Source organism: Plecotus auritus, assembly GCF_963455305.1.
Source record: "Plecotus auritus genome assembly, chromosome: 3".
NCBI classification, from domain to species: Eukaryota; Metazoa; Chordata; class Mammalia; order Chiroptera; family Vespertilionidae; genus Plecotus; species Plecotus auritus.
This window is the reverse complement of record NC_137772.1, coordinates 207275821-207294168: the sequence shown is the minus strand read 5'-3', so window position 1 is coordinate 207294168 and position 18348 is coordinate 207275821. Positions and strand designations below refer to the sequence as shown.

Sequence of the window (18348 nt, the reverse complement as noted above, 5' to 3'; positions counted from 1 at the left end):
GAGGGGGGGGGCATCGATTTGTTGTTCCACTTATCTGTTCATTCATTGGTTGCTTTTAGTTTGTGCCCTGACCAGGGATCAAACTTGCAACCTTGGCATACTGAACTGCTGACCACTGCTATCCGACTGGGAATGAGGGCTTTCCCAGGGCAAGGGCAGGGGTAGCTGCAAGGTTGCAGCCTATTACCTCTTGGTGGGTTTGTTAGGAGTTGGGAAGAGACATGCTTCTCCATTGGTTTGGAAATCTGTCTGTCTATCTATCTATCCATCTATCTATCATCTATCTCATCTTTCAAGGCCTATAGCTCTGCCACGCCCCTTCCAGTGTGAAATGTTTCCCAAAGAAGAGAGAACCGTTATTCCTCCAAGGCAGAAATGTGAAAAAGACTGTTGCCTCTTCTTTCTTACTCCGACGCAGCCAAAGATTTATCCCTTCAACCCATGACAATTCATTTCCCCTCGAGTCCACTCTGTGTTCAGCGGGCTCCCAGGTGAACTGAAATCCCGAGCTATTCTCATCTGGTTGCCCTGGGAGTTTCAGCGCTCTCGGTACAACCTGTTCCTCCATCCTCCCCGCTCCCTCCCAACCTCCCCGCTCCCTCCCAACCTCCCTCCCTCGCCCTGCTGCGACCTTCTCAGCCCTCCTCCCTCCCCTGCTTAGGGCCCCCGCTGCGCCCTCTGGAGAGACGCCTGCCGTCTCGGTACCCGGGAGGGGAGGCGGGAGGAAGAGGAGGGGAGGGGAGGAGGCGGGGAAGCGCGCCGGGGCGGGGGGCGGGAGGCCGGGCGCTGCCGCGCAGCCTGGAGGGGCGGCTGAAGGTTGCATCTGCTGGAAGGAGGCTTTTGGCTGCTTGGTAACGGGCTGCCAGAACCCAGAGAAAGGCAGAGAGCTGGGCAGCGGCTTCTTGACGTCAGGACCTAGCGAGGGGATCGCGCCAGCAGCCCCAGCCCGCCCCACTGTGCGCCAGCCGACGGCGGGAGAGGAGCCCAATGCAAGGCTCTCGCGGGGTGTGAGTGGGGCGCGGAAACGGATCCACAGGGGCGCAGCATGCCCCGGGCCCCAGGGCCATGGAGATCTCCCTGGTGCCCCTGGAGAACGGCGGGGCCATGACCGTCAGAGGAGGAGGTGAGGCCCGGGTGGGCTGTGGCCAAGTCACAGCGGGGGAGCTCCAGTGCCCCTCGACGGCTGCGCTCTGCGATGGACCCAAAGGGCCGGCGCCCAGGGGGTGCGGCGCGCACCGGAGCGCGGAGCCGGGAGGGCGGCCTTTGCCACGGCTGCCCCCGGAGCAGCCGCAGCCTAGACAGGTTCCCACGGGGGACGAGGAGGGAGAAGGCGACCCCGCCCAGGGCGCGGCGGAGGACCCGGTGCCAAGCGCGGCGGCCCTTCACCACCAGCGCGTCCTCATCAACATCTCGGGGTTGCGCTTCGAGACGCAGCTGGGCACCCTGGCGCAGTTCCCCAACACCCTCCTGGGGGACCCCGCCAGGCGCCTGCGCTACTTCGACCCCCTGCGCAACGAGTACTTCTTCGACCGCAACCGGCCCAGCTTCGACGGCATCCTTTACTACTACCAGTCGGGGGGCCGGCTGCGGAGGCCGGTCAACGTCTCTTTGGACGTGTTCGCCGACGAAATTCGCTTCTACCAGCTGGGGGACGAGGCCATGGAGCGCTTCCGGGAGGACGAGGGCTTCCTTAAAGAAGAGGAGAAACCCCTGCCCCGCAACCAGTTCCAGCGCCAGGTGTGGCTTATCTTTGAATATCCAGAGAGCTCGGGGTCCGCGCGGGCCGTCGCCATCGTCTCGGTCTTGGTCATCCTCATCTCTATCATCACCTTCTGCCTGGAGACCTTGCCCGAGTTCAGGGATGAATGGGAGCTGCTCCACCATCCCCCGGCGCCTCACCCGCCTTCGGGGCCTGCGCGGGGGGCCAATGGCAGCGGGGCCGGGGCGCCCTCCTCTGGCCCCACGGTGGCGCCTCTTCTGCCTAGGACCCTGGCCGACCCCTTCTTCATCGTAGAGACCACGTGCGTCATCTGGTTCACCTTCGAGCTGCTGGTGCGCTTCCTGGCCTGCCCCAGCAAGGCCGACTTCTGTCGGAACATCATGAATATCATCGACGTGGTGGCCATCTTCCCCTACTTCATCACCTTGGGCACCGAGCTGGCCGAGCCACAGCCGGGGGGCGGCCAGAACGGGCAGCAGGCCATGTCCCTGGCCATCCTCAGAGTGATCCGCCTGGTCCGCGTGTTCCGCATCTTCAAGCTCTCCCGCCACTCCAAGGGGCTGCAGATCCTGGGCAAGACCTTGCAGGCCTCCATGCGGGAGCTGGGCCTGCTCATCTTCTTCCTCTTCATCGGAGTCATCCTCTTCTCCAGCGCCGTCTACTTCGCAGAGACTGACAACAAGGACACCCACTTCACCAGCATCCCCGATGCCTTCTGGTGGGCGGTGGTCACCATGACCACGGTGGGCTATGGGGACATGAAGCCAGTCACTGTGGGGGGCAAGATCGTGGGCTCACTGTGCGCCATCGCTGGGGTCCTCACCATCGCCCTGCCGGTGCCCGTCATTGTCTCCAACTTCAACTACTTCTACCACCGGGAGACGGACCACCGCGAGTCGGACCGCCGCGAGGACCTGGCCGCCCTGAAGGAGGAGCAGGGCAGCCAGAGCCAGGGGACAGGGCTGGACGGCAGAGGCCAGCGGAAGGCCAGCTGGAACAAGGGGTCCTTCTGCAAGGGGTCCCTGGAGAATGCTGAGGGGGCCCGAGGGGGCAGCTACCCTCTAGAAAAGTGTAACCTCAAGGCCAAGAGCAATGTGGACTTGCGGAGATCCCTATATGCCCTCTGCCTGGACACCAGCCGGGAGACAGATTTGTGAGGGGCATCTGGTGGGATGGCTGAAGCCTCCTGAGCCTGGGCATCTACATTATACCACAAAGTATTTCAAACCCACCCCATAACCCAAGTCTGTCCCTCTTCCTTTCCCTCCTGCCCTCCCTCCCTCTTTCCCTGGATCCCCCCATTTTTCCTCTTTTTTCCATGACACCAAGGGTCGCCTATTTTTAAAAAGTACCACATTCCATGACGCAAGAGCTGTTAAAATGGTGAGCGCCATGAGATGGATGTATTTGTAGCCAGTTTCCTATACCCAGCAGAGGAATAACCCAAACAAAAATGACTCTAAAATAGCCCAGATCCCAAGGGATTTTATAACCCCCCCCCCCCAATCCATGTGTTCCAAATTTGCTTTACATATGATTGTATTTGTGTATAGGGGGAAATATTTTTATGGCTGGTGAGTGGATTTTTGTACTGTAGTTCAGATGAAGATATTTTGGATATATTTTTCTGGACATATGTTGTCTTTATGGAAGAGTGAGTTACTGTGGTGTTTTTCTGTGAAATGTAGAGTCAGAGACCCTGGGTACAGGGTCTGGTTCCTGTGTCTGTAAGCCTCTCTCTTTTCTGGGATGTGGTATCGGTGCTGTGCATCTAGGGCAGGGAATGTTCTGGAAGAAAGGCCAGTCGGACTTTTTGTGTGCGCCTTAAACAATTCTTATAACTTCCTTCAAAAAGCATGTTAATGATGTTGGAGGAAGACTTCTGACAATTCATTCTCTTTGTTTTTATCCCAGGAAATAAAATGTTACTTGGTTGAGGCAAGTGTTAGTTTTCTACAGCTAATGCTTTTCTTTCTTTCTTTTTAAAATAATAATAATAAAAAGCCTGTCACTTGCTATTTCTGGTTTTGGAGTCAGAGCAAATGCCACCTTGACTGGGGAAGAAAACTGGGAACCCTAATGATTTGATCATCAACATATTTTTGCTGGGTCCCCTCTGTGACTCATAGAGGAGTAAATTCTGTTCGTCTCTGGCCTTGGATGGCACGGACCCCCTGTAACATGTTGGTATGAGACCCAGCCATCAGCATGGAGTGGGATGGAGCTAAAGGCAGAGGGTGACCAGCGACCCCCTCCACACCTCCCCCTACAACTGCTATGGTCTCCCGCTGCTGGATTCTGAACTCTCCTTTGTCTGCAGGTTTTAAGCCGTCCTTGCCATGGCTCTCAGCAACCCTGGGAAACAGGCCCGATTCTCAGGCATGAAGTCCGTTCACAAAGGAGGCCCTGGAGTGAAGGTCACAGAGGGAGGGAGGGAGGGAGGGAGCCGCACCTGCTATACTCTCCCTGCCAACCGCGATGGGCAGAGGAGAATGCACTGCCCTTTGATGGACGGAGGCAGCCAGAGGCCAAGTGGGAGGATTTGCTTGTCCACAGTAAAGGCTGGTTTCTGCCATGTCTGGAGTATTCCCTAAACCCAGAACGAATCTCTTGGTTTCCTGTTCACTGGATGGCTGTGGAAAAACATCACAGTAGGTAGGTATAACAGTGGCTAAAATTTCTCTCTGGGATTAGCTATTCCCGTGGGGACTCTGAATTCCTGCTGTTGCTTTTTCTGCTGAGTTATCCAAAGTCTGGTTGTTTCACATGGTCACCAGGGAGGCTGGTGGTCCACAGTCACACCTCCCCCACGACAACAGTGAGCCTGATGGCTAGTAGTGAGGGTGCATCCAGGTCTCCGTGGGTCCAGGGAGGATCTGCCAAATTGATGTCTGGGAATTGTGGGTTTAAGTAAGATGCTGACACAATAATAAAGCCAGTGCCTGTGACTGAGCAGCCCATCTGAGGAGGAAACAGGGCTGCAGGCAGGGCTCTGTTGTTTTTCACCACATGCTGGGGCAAAGGAAGAAAAACAGAGACGCTTTACTTATTTATAATTTACAATCTGCCTCAAAGCAGGGCATCTTGCCAAAGCTCAACTCCACAGAGTCTCACCTCCAAGCCCTCTATGGCTTTAAAGCTAATGCGTGGAGTTTAGCACACACCTCGTGACTGGGACTGGGCCACCCAGTCCCAGGCTCAACCCTCCCTTCAAGGCAACAGAGAAGTTACCGCCGTGGATCTGAAGGACAGTTCCTTTAGGCTTAAGCAACAAAGACAGCGGTGCCCAGGACTTAGATGTGTCCAGGTGCCTGACAGTCTGCATCTTTTTGTTTTGTTTTGTTAATCCTCACCTGAGGATATTTAAAAAAAAATATATATATATATTTATTGATTTCAGAGAGGAAGGAAGAGGGAGAGAGAGATATAAACATCCATGATGAGAAAGAATCATGGATCGGCTGCCTCCTGCAAGTCCACCACTGGGGATTGAGCCCACAACCCGGGCATGTGCCCTTGACCGGAATCGAACCTGGGACCTTTCAGTTCACAGGCCGACACTCTATCCACTGAGCCAAACCAGCTAGGGCCTGAGGATATTTTTCCATTGATTTTTAGGGCGAGTGGAAGGGAGAGGGCGAGACAGAGAGATAAACATCAATGTGAGGGAGACACATCAATTGGTTGCCTCCCACAGCACCATGACATGGGCCCGGGATTGAGCCTGCAACTGAGGTCCCTGCCCTTGACCAGAATTGAACCTGGGACCCTTCAGTTCACAGGCCGACACTCTATTCACTGAGTCAAACCAGTTAGGGCCAGCCTGCATCTTTAAGTGCCCAGTAAGTGGGAGCAAGCTTAATCTTCAGGGTGCAGTGGAGGAAAGGAGAGAGGGAATTCCTATTTTGTGTGAAAGGAGAGGATACTGCAGAACAGGTTTACCAAGGGAATCAGGGGCTCCAGGGGGCCTGCCAAAGTGGGGATGATAGTCTGCTGCCTGTCATCTCTGTTGCCAGAGGTGTGGGATCTGTCCTGGAGTGCGGGGAGGGGCACCCACTGGACAGCACAAGCATTTCAGTCTCCCTGTCTTCTCCATGTGCCTGTTGCTATGGTTATGAGAAAGGCTCCACTTAACTTGCATGCTGGTTCACCTGTTCCTGTGCTTAGCGGGAAAGGAACCTGAATGTCAAGGCTCTTACTCAGGCTGCCTGAGGTAAGAGGCCCCTCCTGTCCCCTCTCAGCCCCCTCTTCGCTGCTGTATTGATTTTCCACCGCCTTTACCTTCCTGAGGAGATTAGATCAAGTGGCCTCAGCCAAGCTTTTTATCCAGATGTTGCTTCTTGGCAACCACAGTGCGGAGAGGAGGGCTGTGCTTGGTCTGTGCTCCGGGGTAAGACAGCGTCTCCACTGCAGAGCACTGGCCCCTCTCCCACTACCTGCTTTTTGCCTCTCTGATCGCTGAACCCTAAGCAATGACAGACAAAGAAAAAAAATGTTTTTCACATGCTATTTTTATTAATAAAAATATTTTTATTGATTTCAGAGAGGAAGGGAGAGGGAGAGAGAGATTGAAACATCAATGATGAGAGAGAATCATTGATTGCTGCCTCCAGCAGGCCCCACACTGGGGACTGAGCTCTCAACCTGGGCATGTGCCCTGACCTGGAATCGAACCGTGACCTCCTGGTTCATACATAGGTCAACGCTCAACCACAGCCACGTCGGCCAGGCTTTTTCACATGCTTTAAAAGCCCCAGCTCCTTAATTCAGCCTGCCAGGGACACTCCCTGGAGGGGAAAATGAAACAGTGCCAGTCCTTGAACCTTTCCATAGAGTTGGGCTTTGAGTTATTCTAGTGTTAAAGACATGAGCACTTCCAGGCTTGGGGTGCATGGAGCGAAGCATTTCTCTTGGTGCAGGGACACCTTGCTCCAGATCCCTTCCAGAAGTGGCAGACTGTGCACGTGGAGGGGGACCCTGGGTGGTCGTCACGTGCTCTGCTCTGATTTGGACCTCAGCAGCTCCGGTCGGCTCAGCAGCTACCTGGGCCCGGCCCTCCTTGGTGTGCTGGGGATACTGGAACAACAATTAGAATGTGGTTCCTGCCTTCATATGCTTCCCAGTCCCAGTGGGGAAGCAATCAGGGCAAAACACAAGCAAATCACGCAAGACAGTGGCATTGGGTGCCTTGCAAGGGGCTCAGAAATGAAGTGTTACAGGTCAGGAGAGGGGGAATGGAATAGGAAAGGGAAGCTTCTAGAGACTTTGAAGGGGGGTTAGGAAGAAGGGAGGGCATTTGGGAAGAGGGAAGTGGGAATAGAGGGCTAGAGGAGAACGGCTGCCCTGTCCCCATCACTGTCATTTGGGCATGAGTCCAGAGTTGAGGACCACAGTAGGAGTTCCGGTTTTACCAATGGCAGGGGACCCAGAACGTGTGTAAGGACGGGGTTGGCTAAAGTTCCCAAAACAGCCAGGTAGTAAATGTTACACTTCTCTGCCCATCTTTGTCTGGCTCTTCTCTGGCTGTAGATATGGGCTCTGGGCTGACATGGCCTCTGTGTGTGCATGGTGTGCATATGGTGTGCACATGTGTAGGAGTGTGCATGATGGGGGAGGTGTGGCCCAGCCTGGAGTGAGTCACCTGCAGACCACAGACCTGCAGACTGAACAAGATGCTTATTACATTCCCTTAACTGACATTTATTTCCTTTATTTCTTAAAAAAAAATATTTTTTATTGATTTCAGAGAGGAAGGGAGAGGGAGAGATAGGAACATCAATGATGAGAGAGAATCATTGCTCGGCTGCCTCCTGCATGCCCCCTCCTGGGGATCAAGCCCACAATCTGTACATGTGCCTTTATTAGGAATCGAACCATGACCTCCTGGTTCATAGGTCGACACTCAACCACTGAGCCACCTCAGCCGGGCTGGCATTTATTTTCAATGTCAAACTTTGCACAATGCAATATTTCAGCTAGAAGGAACCTTATAAACAATCTGGTCTGTCCCACTTCTTTTACAGAGGAGCAAATGGAGGCCAGGAGAAAAGAGGTGGTATATCCAAAGTCACAGCCCTGTTAAAGTAATCCAGGACTGGGCTTGTTTCCCCTGACTCCCAGCCTGGATTTCCCTCTGTGTTGCCTTCTGCCCCTTCTGCATGGAAGTCTCCCAATTCTCATTAAGCTGCCCTCTAAGCCCCCTTCGGAGGCACATCCCTGTCACATCAGTTTATCCAAATCCAGAATCCAGTCTGCCTGGGAAGGCTGCCTCCTGGCTCTCCATTATGCTTACGAAGCCCTGATCTGTCTCCTCCAATTTGATTTTACTCATTTCAACCTGTGTTTATTGCAAATGTGAAGCCTGTGTAGGCAATGGGGATACAGCACTTTGATGAATAGGTTCCTATAGAGATTGAAACATCAATGATGAGAGAGAATCATTGATTGCTGCCTCCAGCAGGCCCCACACTGGGGACTGAGCTCTCAACCTGGGCATGTGCCCTGACCTGGAATCGAACCGTGACCTCCTGGTTCATACATAGGTCAACGCTCAACCACAGCCACGTCGGCCAGGCTTTTTCACATGCTTTGGCACCCGCTGACGGTGCCAATCGTAATGTAGAGCCTAAGACCATCGGAAAACACAGATATTTACATTACAATTCATAACAGTAGCAAAATTACAGTTATGAAGTAGCAACGAAAATAATTTTATGGTTGGGGGTCACCACAACATGAGGAACTGTATTAAAGGGTCGCGGCATTAAAAAGGTTGAGAACCACTGCTATATACGAACGTCTCACTGTCTAGAGGGGAAACTGAAGCACTTATAATCCAGTGTCCTTAGTGCTATCACTCATTCATCATCCATTCACTCATTAATTCATTCCTCCATTCATTTGACAAATATTTGACAGGCATTGTGCTAAGACACTGGGATCTTTCCTGATTGGTTTTCCAGTCCATTGGGGGAGAATCAGTAATCACGTAAGTAAATCATTTTTAAATGGAGGAAAGAGCCATGGAGGAAGTGAGCAGCACTGTAATCAGAGGAGAGATGTACAACTTTAGAGAGTCGCCTGGTCGGAGAAGAACGACGTGAGTGAAGCATGAGAAGGCATGAAATAAGGTGAGGTGGGGGACAGGGATGTGAGGACTCTGGGGCATTAGGAGAAGGCTATGTTTTCCTACAGAAGCAGAGGGGTGGAGACCTCAGGCAGGAGTGGGGGTGGAGAAAGGCCAAGGCCTCCTGGAGAGCTCCAGGCAGGATTTTCAATCCCAGCACCACACAGAAAAAATGCAGCGGGACCACCTCACCAAAGGAAACAGCAGGATTTCTGCTGGCTTTTTGTTTTGCTTTTTATTTATGGGAGCAGAACACAGGTGCCCGTGCGTGCTCCTAGCTTTCCTCCCTAGCTGATAAACCTTTCTATGACTGCGATCATTGGCACTTTTTAAATGGATGCCACCTGGGAAGTTAGGCGAGTGGTCCCAGTTGTGCTTAAGAGGCCAAGGCATCCAGTTGTAAGAGACTTTTTCTCACAAAATATCCAGTTGAAGCAACAGGCAGTGGTTTGTGTTTCTGTTGTACTCACTCTATGGTGTACATGTTATTATATTACTAGGGGCCTAGTGCATGAAATCGTGCACTTTGAAAGGAACTGTAGGCTGCGAGGCTGCAGTGAGCACAAGGGCGGGTCTCAGCCCTTCCTCTGTGCCCCCACCTGGCTCCTCCCACCACAGCCCCAGTTCCCTTTCTGCTCACAGCTGCGCTTTCAATGCCACCACTCCCATGCACTGATGTTACCGGTGCTGCTTGCACCCTCTGATGGCGCAGAGCAATTGGGGCTGGCACCAGCAGTGGGTGCGAGTGGGGCCGACGCTGTCAGTGGGTGTGAGTGGTGGCTGCTGCCCCGATCGCCCCTCAGGAGCAGGGGGAGGTGGAGAAGCCCTGAGGGTCGATTGGGGCCGGCACCACCACTCGCACCCGCTGACGGTGCCAAGCGATCAGGGCGGTGCTGGGTACTGGCAGTGGATGCAAGTGGGGCCAGCGCCAGCAGCAGGTGCAAGCACTGGGCAGGACCGCGGTGCGTGGGAGCAAAGAATTTTCAGTAACCACCAGAGGCTCATCCCGATGACAGTGACTGGCGCCCCACCTTGGTCTGGTGCCCCACTCACCTGCTCCACCATCCTGCTGTGGCCGACACCCACCATGTTCTGCACTCTGCTGCCTGTTGCTGACACCCACCATGCTCCGTGTGTGCCCCCTGGTTGTCAGTGGTTGTTCGGTTGTTCCGCCGTTTGGTCTATTTGCATATTAGGGTTTTATATATAGAGATTGTTACTTATTGTTCTTCTTTGGTTGTAGTGAGGTTACCTATAAATCCCACATTATTAGGGCCCCAGCTGTGACATGGAGCCTGGGGTGGGCATAGTAACCTTCTCATGGCCTTTTTGCCTTTATTTCCCTGTCTGCCTCCAGTCTACACTACACATGACTTCTAAATTAATCTCTCCAGAGGACAGCCCCTATAATCAGATCTTTCCAGGGCTCCTACTAGTAAACAGAATAATCCCTGTCCCTGTAGCCTGACTTTTATTTTTATTTTTTTTTTAAATAAATCTTTATTCAGATTATTACAATTATTTCTCCTTTTTCCCCCCATAGCTCCCCTCCACCCATTTCCCACCCCACCTTCTGCCCTTACCTCCCCCCCACTGTTCTCATCCATAGGTGTATGATTTTTGTCCATTCTCTTCATGAACCCCCCATACCCCTTTCCCCCTGAGAATTATCAGTCCACTCCCTTTCTATGCCCCTGATTCTATTATATTCACCAGATTATTCTGTTCCTCAGGTTTTTAATTCACTTGATTTTTAGGTTCGCTTGTTGATAGATATGTATTTGTTGTTCATATTTTTTCTCTTTACTTTTTTCTTCTTCCTGTTCTTAAAGAATACCTTTCAGCATTTCATATAATACTGGTTTGGTGGTGATGAACTCCTTCAGCTTTTTCTTATCTGTGAAGCTCTTTATCTGCCCTTCAATTCTGAATGATAGCTTTGCTGGGTAGAGTAATCTTGGTTGTAGGTTCTTGCTATTCATCACATTGAAAATTTCTTGCCACTCCCGTCTGGCCTGCATAGTTTCTGTTGAGAAGTCAGCTGACAGTCGTATGGGTGCTCCCTTGTAGGTAATTAACTGTTTTTCTCTTGCTGCTTTTAATATTCTCTCTTTGTCTTTTGCTCTTGGCATTTTAATTATGATGTGTCTTGGTGTGGTCCTCTTTGGATTCCTTTTGTTTGGGGTTCTGTGGGCTTCCTGGACTTGTAAGTCTATTTCTTTCACCAGGTGGGGGAAGTTTTCGGTCATTATTTCTTCAAATAGGTTTTCAGTATCTTGCTCTCTCTCTTCTTCTGGCACCCCCATAATTCTGATGTTGGTACGCTTGAAGTTGTCCCAGAGTCTTCTTACATTATCTTCAACTTTTTGGATTTTTTCTTTTGCTTTTTGCTTTTTCGGTTGAGTGTTTTTTGCTTCTTTGTATTTCAATTCTTTGACTTGATTCTTGGGTTCCTCTATTCTGTTTCTGGGTCTCTGTATAATATTTTTTATTTCAGTCAGTGTATGTTTAATTTCTAGTTGGTCCTTTTTCATATCTTCGAGGGTCTCGTTATATTTATCGGCCTTTTCTAGGATATTCTTAAAAAGTCTTATAACCGTGGTTTTGAATTCTATATCCAGTCGTTTGTTTTCCTCCATTTCTTTCGTTTGTGATCTGATTCTTTGACCCTGCATTTTCACTGATTCCCTGAGTTGGTAAGGTAGATATTTGTGCTAGGTTTCCAATATGGCCCAGTGGGTCTGCTTCCCCAGTTAACCTGAGGTGGACACTCTTGGTGCACCCCTTTGTGGACTGTGTTGTAATTAAGTCTTTATTGTTGTTGGTATCACTGGGAAGAATTGACCTCTGGGCCAGTTGGCTGTAAGGATCAGCTGTGTCTATGCTGGGAGAAGTTCGGTGCTGGAGACAGCCTTATAGGATTAGACTTGCCAAATTGCAATAGCCTCTGTGCTCAGCTTGGATGGGGTGGAGTCTCAGTTTTGGCTTCCTGTCAGCCTTGCCCTTGCGCGCATGTGCGCTTTCAGTCCTCCGCCTTCCCCAGCTCGAGTCTCCGCCTGAGAGTCCAGACTCCCCCCACAAGAGCGTGGGTCCCCAGGGGCTCGCCTGGAACTGGGGTTCACTGCAGTCAGAACTGGGGCTCAGTGCAGTCAGAATCCTCTGACTCCCTTCCACTAGGGAAAGCCTGTGGCAACTTCCGCAGCCTTTGTGCGAACTGGCACGCGCGCGCGCGCAGGCACTTTCAGTCCTCCGCCTTCCCCGGCTCCCGAGTCTCCGCCCGAGAGTCCAGACTCCCCCCACAAGAGCGTGGGTCCCCAGGGGCTCGCCTGGAACTGGGGTTCACTGCAGTCAGAACTGGGGCTCAGTGCCGTCAGGAGCCTCTGACTCCCTTTCACTAGGAAAAGCCTGTGGCAACCTCCGCAGCCTTTGTGCGCACTGGCACGCGCACGTGCGCTTTCAGTCCTCCGCCTTCCCCGGCTCCCGAGTCTCCGCCCGAGAGTCCAGACTCCCCCACAAGAGCGTGGGTCCCCAGGGGCTCGCCTGGAACTGGGGTTCACTGCAGTCAGAACTGGGGCTCAGTGCAGTCAGAATCCTCTGACTCCCTTTCACTAGGGAAAGCCTGTGGCAACTTCCGCAGCCTTTGTGCGAACTGGCTCGCGCGCGCGCGGGCACTTTCAGTCCTCCGCCTTCCCCGGCTCCCGAGTCTCCGCCCGAGAGTCCAGACTCCCCCCACAAGAGCGTGGGTCCCCAGGGGTTCGCCCGGAACTGGGGTTCAGTGCTGTCATAACTGGGGTTCAGTGCGGTCGGAAGCTTCCTTCCCCCTTCCGCCAGAGAAAGTCAGCCAGGCTCTCAGCCGCCCTTCCTCTCTGCGCGCACAAAGCCCCTTTGCCGTACCTCCAATTCTCTGTGAGCTTTCCTCTTTCCTTCTAGTTGTAGAATTTTCACTCAGCCAGCTTTCCTGTGGTTCTGGATGGTGTCCGTTCTGTCTTTTAGTTGTAGTTTTGAAATTGTTGTGCGAGGCAGCAGTTTAGGTGTTTACCTATGCCGCCATCTTGGTTTCTCTGTAGCCTGACTTTTAAAGTCCTCCATAATGTGATACTAAATCTTCCTTTTTAGCCTTTTCTTTCTCTACATTATCTACTCCAAAGACATCTATACTTGGTAGCTTCACTGGACAAAGTCATGGCCCCAGATGACACCCATCAGTATCCCTGCCCATCAGTCATCCTCTTGGGTGGACTTTAATCTACTGCAATCCTACTCATCTTTCAAAACACATATATCTTCTATTCAAAGGAGCCATCCTCAGTCTCTCCAGTCCAAAGCCATTTCCCTGCTTCAGGGCTCCTATCAAACACATTCTGCTTCAGCTGTGGTCAGTTGTTTACCTACCTCTCTCCCACTCAAGCTCAGATGAATCCTTCCTTTAGAGCAGGAATTCTCTCAGATTCCTGTTCATCTCAGTGCCTAGAATTGGGCCTGGAACATAGCAGGTACTCAATGATAAGGCTTTCTGGATTGAAATGACTTTTTTTTATGACTTCTTGCCTGTACCTGTGCCTTCCAAGGCACTGGACATAGACACTAGCTTCATCACTTTCTTCATTTGAAATATGTTGATAAGGTACCTGCTATGCATAAGGAACTGGACTAAGCCCTTGACGAGCTGTTTCATATGCAATAAAATACACCACTCTGGGCCTCCCACATTGAATGGTGGGGAACAATCATTGACACAGCCATTCCCTGGCATCTAGGACCCTTGGAAGAATAGCCTTTGTTTGACAGGTGCCATTGCTCTGCCTTCACTCACCGTGTGTGTAGTCCAGGTGGATGGTTACATTTGATGTGAGCTGGGCCTCCTAGAATTAGAAAGACTCACAGGGTGACAATTCAGGGGAGTGTCTCAGAGACCAAGGAAGAGCCATCAGGTGGGGATGAAGGAGGTAAAGAGGTGGGGACTGGAAAAATTGTCACTCTGCGTGAAAAAATATTGGTGAGGGATAGATAGATTGATATACATCAGGTCTTCCAAGAACAACCAGGAGTATACCTGTTGGTGATTAAGGAAGTCTTATGAATTATTTCTAACCCTCCAGTCCCTTCATTCCCAAATGTTTCAGTTTGGAAGATAGAGTGACTTGTCACCCAAGCAGAAGTGGGCAGGGATGGAGGTGGTGATGGTCTCTTCATCATTCTCTGCTGACATTTTCAGGGGGAGCCCAGGGTGGCCAGGTTGGTTGATTGTGACACGAGCAGCAGTGGTGCCTGCAGGGACAAGCATAATCAGGTCACCACACATTTTCTGAGTTTCCAAATGCCAGAACTGTGCTGGACACTGGGATTTAGGCACACAGAAGACTTGGGGGCCCCTATGTGGCATTTAGTCCGTATCCTCGACCCCAACCCAATATAATATAGTTCCCAGTCCCTGGACCAGAGATTTAGAAGTCTTAAGCACTGAAAATAATATGATGCTCCTGCAAATGTAATTCAAAATAAAAACAATACCTACCAAAGCATAAATTTAAGAAAGCTCCCAAAAGTTCTAATATTTTCCTCGATGCCTTTATGGACATAGCAAGTGTCAAGTTATTTCAAAAAAATGATCTTACCTCTGTTGAGCTGGTGCCCTCAGCTCAGATTGTCTCTTCTTATGGGATAATCTGGCACTGGCCCAATCACTCCTAGCTGGCAGGGGTCTCTCCCCATCCTCCCTAGACCACATCATTGGGCCCCATCCTGGTTACAGGAAGTTCTGTCTGAGTGGCTTTTTGGAATGGGCAAATGGATTCCAGATGTTGACAGCTGGTGGTCACCAAGACAAATCTGAGTCTGAGTGGCATGGGATTTCTTGGAGCCACACAGAGACCATTGTTCTTCAGCTTTGAAGGAGCTGCTCAGATGCCACCCCTACTGAGCCATGGTTTGTTGGGTCTTTTTTGGAAAACGCCGGGAGGGCAAAGCTAAGGAGTAAGTCTCTGCTGTAAATTAATGATCATGTCTTTCTGACGCTGGGCCTGGACCATCCTTGTGTTTATGGGCAAACAAGGGGATTTATAGCGTGGACCCTGAATTTCAGAACTGAAAGGGACCAACTTGAAACAAAGGAATAATGAGAGAACCACAGTGAAAAGTGTGCATTAATGAAGCATTTCATTAGACTTATTTTTAAGCAAATATATATGCACAGATCTTCAACCATACAAATAAGTATTTTAGGGGTCATCTTGGGGAAGGCCATTCAAGTAACTGGGCAATGTTTTAGGACTCACCTTTGGGAACACATTCAGATTTAGTCCTTGAAGTTAGCAGATATCCTCTTATCAATTGGCAAATTCCCACCGTTAAGGGGTTAGTAGTCACTCACACTTCGGTGTGAACTACTTAAATCAAATGCAATTTAACTATAATCCGACAGTCTAGTAAATGGGAATTTAAGCAGAAGGATATAAGGAGACAGAGCTTGACAGTGGAATGGTGAATGGCAGAGTAAAGAATTGTGGGGAGTGGAGATCTTAGCTCTGTGGAGAGCAGCTGGGGCATGTGTTGTCCCCAGGAGGTCAAAGACTGAAGGGCTAGTATATTGGGCCAAGGGTAGGAGAGAATTAAGAATGCTAAGATGACTCTTTGGGCCAATACATGAGGAGGCATCCAGGCAGTCAAAGGTTTTGGTTAAGTGAGTCTTGAAGGCAAGTAGATCTAAGTCCTAATCCTAGTTTTGTCATTTTTCAGTCATTTGACCAAATGCAAGCGACACTTCCTCTATAATAAAAGCCTAATATGCAAATTGCCCCCTCGGGCAGTCGTTCCACCTGGAGAACAGGAGTTTGACTGCTCACTATTACGTGTGCTGACCACCAGGGGGCGGCCTGGAAAAAGGCAGGCCTTGGCGACACAGCGCTGGCAGTGGACAGCAGTGAAGGCACTGCTGGCCCCGATGAGTGGGACTGCAGTGGGATGGTTGAGCAGATGAGCAGGTGGTGCCAGGCCAAGGCAGGTATGAGCGGGGGTCCAATTGCCCCGCCAACCGCCCCACAGATGGTGACCAGCGGCGGCAGCAGGGGATGGGGCTGCCACCTGGCTTTCAGGCACTGAGGGAGCCAGGTAGGAGCTGGCCCTGATCGATTGCTCCTCAGGCAGGATGGTGGAGCAGGTGAGGGGGCGGTGCCAGGCCAAGGCGGGGTGCCAAGTAGGACTGCGAAGCTGGGGGCGCAAGCTGGGGCCCGATCCCTGCAGGCAACCCCAAGGGACCCCACCTGTGCATGAATTTGTGCACCGGGCCTCTAGTTTCTAAATGATGTTCTATAAAATCACTTTTCCCCTCTATATAATAGGAATAAAAAGAAGGTCTTCTTTCAGACTTGTCATGAGGCAACTCTGAAATAAACTACTTAGATATTTGTTAGGCAGGAAGCCATCAGGGAAGTTCAGTTATGATGTTGGTGATGATGATAATAATGATGATGATGATGATGATATGAAGTTCTAGGACAGAGCCTACAACAATTAGCCCTGCCCCTTCAAAGTGGTGCCACCATCAAATTTAACTCAACAACAGTTACTGAGCATAGATGTCTCCTGTGCTGTGCGAGAGCTTGGAGATGTAAGCAGATGAAGAGAAGTCAGCACCAACAATCTGACAAGCAGCACAAATGAAGGGCACAAATGACAAAACAGATGTAGGAATCAGGCGTTTGAGGTGGCTCTGGAAGGATAGGGGAGACTGACCCAGTTGGGGGGACCAGGCAGGGCGTTCCATGAGAAGAAATCATTTTAGCAGAGGATGGAGGTGAGGAGGTCTGGGCCTGGAACTAGACCGGCTAGTCCTGCAGAGTGGGAATGAGCTGTCCTGTCGCAGTGTATGTGAAACCCTGAGCATGTTCCTGGCTTCTCACCTTATCTCAGCTGGAGCCTCATTTCCAGCACAGGTCTGAGAACTGGGCTCATTCCTGACCCTGTCTGGCCAGTGGACATTATTGGTCAATATTATAATCCTATATAATAAAAGCCTAATATGCTAAATGTCTGGTCATCCAGTCATCTGTTCAACCAATCAAAGCATAATATGCTAATGATATGCTAAGGCCACTCAACTGCTATGATGTGCACTGACCACCAGGGGGCAGACAGTCGACTGGTCGACCAGTTGCTATGATGTGCACTGACCACCAGGGGGCAGACACTCCGACTGGTAGGTTAGCTTGCTGCTGGGGTTCAGCCGGTGGGGACTGAGCAAGACTGGCTGGACATGCCCTGGAGCCCTCCCGCAGTCCCTCCCTGGCTGGCCAACCTCCCATATTCCTCCCCGGTCCCAATCATGCACTGGTGGGGTCCCTTGCCCTGGCCTGCACCTTCTCACAATCCGGGACCCCTCAGGGGATGTCAGAGAGCTGGTTTTGGCCAGATCCCCACAGGCCAGGCCGAGGGACGCCACTGGTGCATGAATTCTTGCACCGGGCTTCTAGTGAGCTTATAATGGTTAAGACTCAACTGTAAAAATCTATTTGTGAACTGAGGAGCTACAAAGAAGGAGGAAAAAAAGCCGTAATTTTTCTGTTTAATTTGCCCAACCTCAGAAATGAAACTTCTTCTCTCAGACTGCCTCTTGTCTGGGACAAGCAGCTATTTGGTTGTGTATTCAAAAAGGCATGAACATTTGAGTGTAGCAGCATTTCAGATGCAACTGAATATATGGATTCTGATGATCCCAGGCCTGGAGCAGATAGCCTCCACCTCTGTACCCCTCCTAGAAATGAATAAGATCTAAGGTCAAATGGAAGGGTCACATGTGCATAATGAATGGTGGGAGTGGAGACCAGGTGGTCTGTAAAGAAAGTGCCTGGGTTTGCAGTCTAGCATCAGCTTAGTTTCTGCCTCTTTGTGTCTGTCATGTGGGGATACTAGTACCTTCTTCATGTGGTGGTTTTGAGACTTAAATGAAATAGTGTATGGCGAGTCCTTAGTGCATTGCCTGGCCCATAGTGACTACTGTGATCACTGTCATTCAACATCTACTATGAGTCAGATGCTGTGCTTAGAGCTATGAATAATGTGCAGCCCTCAACCAAGAGGCATAGAAGCTTACAGCTGGAGGCAGCTCTGAATTTATTACCATGTCCTTTGTATTTCCCCAGGGTTTATGAGTGGGATCCCTACTAGAAGGGCTTTTTAAGAGTCTCTTATCTTGTATCTTACCACTTTAGAAAATATTTTTATTGATTTCAGAGAGGAAGAGAGAGATAGAAACATTAATGATGAGAGAGAATCATTGATCAGCTGCCTCCTGCACGCCCCCCACGGGGATCTTGCCTGCAACTAGGGCATGTGCCCTGACCACAGAATCGAACCGTGACCTCGTGGTTCATAGGGTGACACTCAACCACTGAGCAACGCTCACCAGACTTATCTTAGCACTTTTGACAGACTAGTCATGCCACCTCTTCAGAAAAGCTTTCTGTGGCCTCCAGCCCCTCCAACCCCATTTCCCTATCTTTACCTA

At 50.9% G+C, this 18348-nt stretch overlaps 1 protein-coding gene across 1 annotated transcript; it reads left to right on the top strand.

The window, feature by feature from the left end:
* Positions 1 to 923: 923 nt before the first annotated feature.
* On the top strand, positions 924 to 3736 carry KCNA5 (potassium voltage-gated channel subfamily A member 5). Its single transcript, XM_080661198.1, has one exon. The coding sequence runs from the start codon at positions 1066 to 1068 to the stop codon at positions 2875 to 2877; it is 1812 nt and encodes a 603-aa protein (XP_080517324.1). The 5' UTR covers positions 924 to 1065; the 3' UTR covers positions 2878 to 3736.
* Positions 3737 to 18348: the final 14612 nt, after the last annotated feature.